Source organism: Artemia sp. Qi Xiang Cuo, chromosome 9 (genome assembly GCF_049724085.1).
Source record: "Artemia sp. Qi Xiang Cuo chromosome 9, ASM4972408v1, whole genome shotgun sequence".
Classification (NCBI taxonomy): domain Eukaryota; kingdom Metazoa; phylum Arthropoda; class Branchiopoda; order Anostraca; family Artemiidae; genus Artemia; species Artemia sp. Qi Xiang Cuo.
Genome location: NC_142802.1, coordinates 53278803 through 53280641, shown reverse-complemented (window position 1 = coordinate 53280641; position 1839 = coordinate 53278803). Strand labels below are relative to the sequence as shown.

At 46.4% G+C, this 1839-nt stretch overlaps 1 protein-coding gene across 1 annotated transcript; it reads left to right on the top strand.

Annotated features, from left to right (window-relative positions):
- Positions 1-207: 207 nt before the first annotated feature.
- LOC148948801 (protein CFDP2-like) lies at positions 208-753 on the top strand. The gene has a single exon (XM_089095019.1). It carries the CDS (start codon positions 208-210, stop codon positions 751-753), a length of 546 nt encoding a protein of 181 aa, XP_088951145.1.
- Positions 754-1839: the final 1086 nt, after the last annotated feature.

Sequence of the window (1839 nt, the reverse complement as noted above, 5' to 3'; positions counted from 1 at the left end):
GACACATCCCGCTAGTTGCAAACCTTCTTCCAGCAATGGGTTAAATTGTATGGTACTGCAGGATACCATCGTGGGAGGATCCTCTCCAGGAGGACAACTGCGAAAGGGCGGAAGATCCAGACTTGGACAACGGCCTCTGCAAGTTGACGGAGAGGAGTGGCTTCCCGCCGCCAATGAATCAGCCAAGAGACCATATCTTTTCAAAATATGAACAAAGGCTCAAAAGATCAAAGTAGAAGTGCTACCGAGTCCGGGGAAACCGACGACCCTTGCGATTTGATGATGATAAGGAATGAGAATGATGATGAATTTGCTACCGCGTACGGGGCAGCTGACAACCATGGGCCTAGGACGACTCCCAGACGGGATGAGAGTTTAATATCGGCGAAAAACACTCTCAATATTGGTACACTAAATACCCGGACTTTAGCTAAACCTGGTAAAATGGATCTGGTGTTGAAAAAGATTGATAGATATAAGTGGGATATAGTCGGTATGTCTGAGACGCACCTTCCTCGAATCGGAGAAGAAAACATCCTTGGAACCACTTTCCTACTGTCGGGACGTTGTGATGGTGTCCATCAGCAGGCTGCCGGCTTCAACCTCTCTCCGGCCGCCAAAAGGTCACTAATGACCTTCACTCCTGTATCGGAGAGAATAGCAACCATTCGTCTGAAAGGGCCCATCAAAAATCTCTCAGTCGTCCAGATATATGCCCCGGATTCAGCCCGTAGTGAAGAGGAGTGTGACTAATTCTACTTTCAGCTACAAAGCATCACTGACCAGATCCCCAAAAATGATGTACTTATCGTGTTGGGTGACTTTAATGCGATAGTTGGCAGTAGCCATGCTGGTCGGAAAGATGTCATGGGCCCAAATGGACATGGTCGTCTTAATGCAGGGGGAGAACGGCTAATTAACTTCTTCAGAGAGAATGAACTCTACATCACTAATATCGCTTTTAAACACAGACACTGCCGAAAGGTAACATGGAGATCCCCTGACGGAGTCACTGAAAATATGATCGACTACTTCCTGATATCCGAACGTAGGAGGTAGTCTGTAAGGGACACTTTCTCACTCCCTGGTGCAGATTTCGACTCAGACCGAACGCTCCTGATGTCCAAACTCAAGTTGAGCTTAAAACGTCTCCCAAAAAAGCCGAGACCCCACCAAAAAAGCCACGTATAACTCTAGCGTGTCTACAAAATTCCGTGACATCCTGAGTACATCCAATCCACTCGCAACTCCCGAAGAGATTGATCGCTTGGCTGAACATGCCACCTCTGCAATCCTCGAGACTGCAAGCGACATCCTTGGTAGAAAAGCCAAAGTTGAAAAGCCTTGGATCACTGAAGAAATAATTCGATTATGCAACCAGAAACGCCTACATAACAACAAATCTGACCGAAGCAGCCGAGACACCTACAAACATCTCAAATGAAAAGTTGAGCGTGAAATGAGGAAGGCATTCCACAGGCATATCGCCGAAAAGTGCAAGGATTGTGAAACCCAGTTCAAGAAAGGCAACAGCCACAATCTCTTCAAAACAGTCAGCGAACTATCATCCAAAAAAGATCCCTCAACTTCCGTAATCCTAGACAAACAGGGGAACGACATCAGTGATGTCAAGATGAAGTTCGAACGATGGAAGGAATACTTTGAGGACAAACTGAACCCTGAAGTAATGACCGACCTAAATGTCTTAAAATCCTTCCCAATCATAGATCAGGACCCCCCTCCACCTCCGCTTAGAAGCGAGACCAAAGCGACTATAGAATCCTTAAAGTAATGAAAACCTCTGGGGTCATACGGTGTCACTACTGAACTGAACTGATA

Coding starts and splice junctions, on each gene's coding strand:
- LOC148948801 (XM_089095019.1), top strand. CDS start 208: ATGAACAAAGGCTCAAAAGATCAAAGTAGAAGTGCTACCGAGTCCGGG.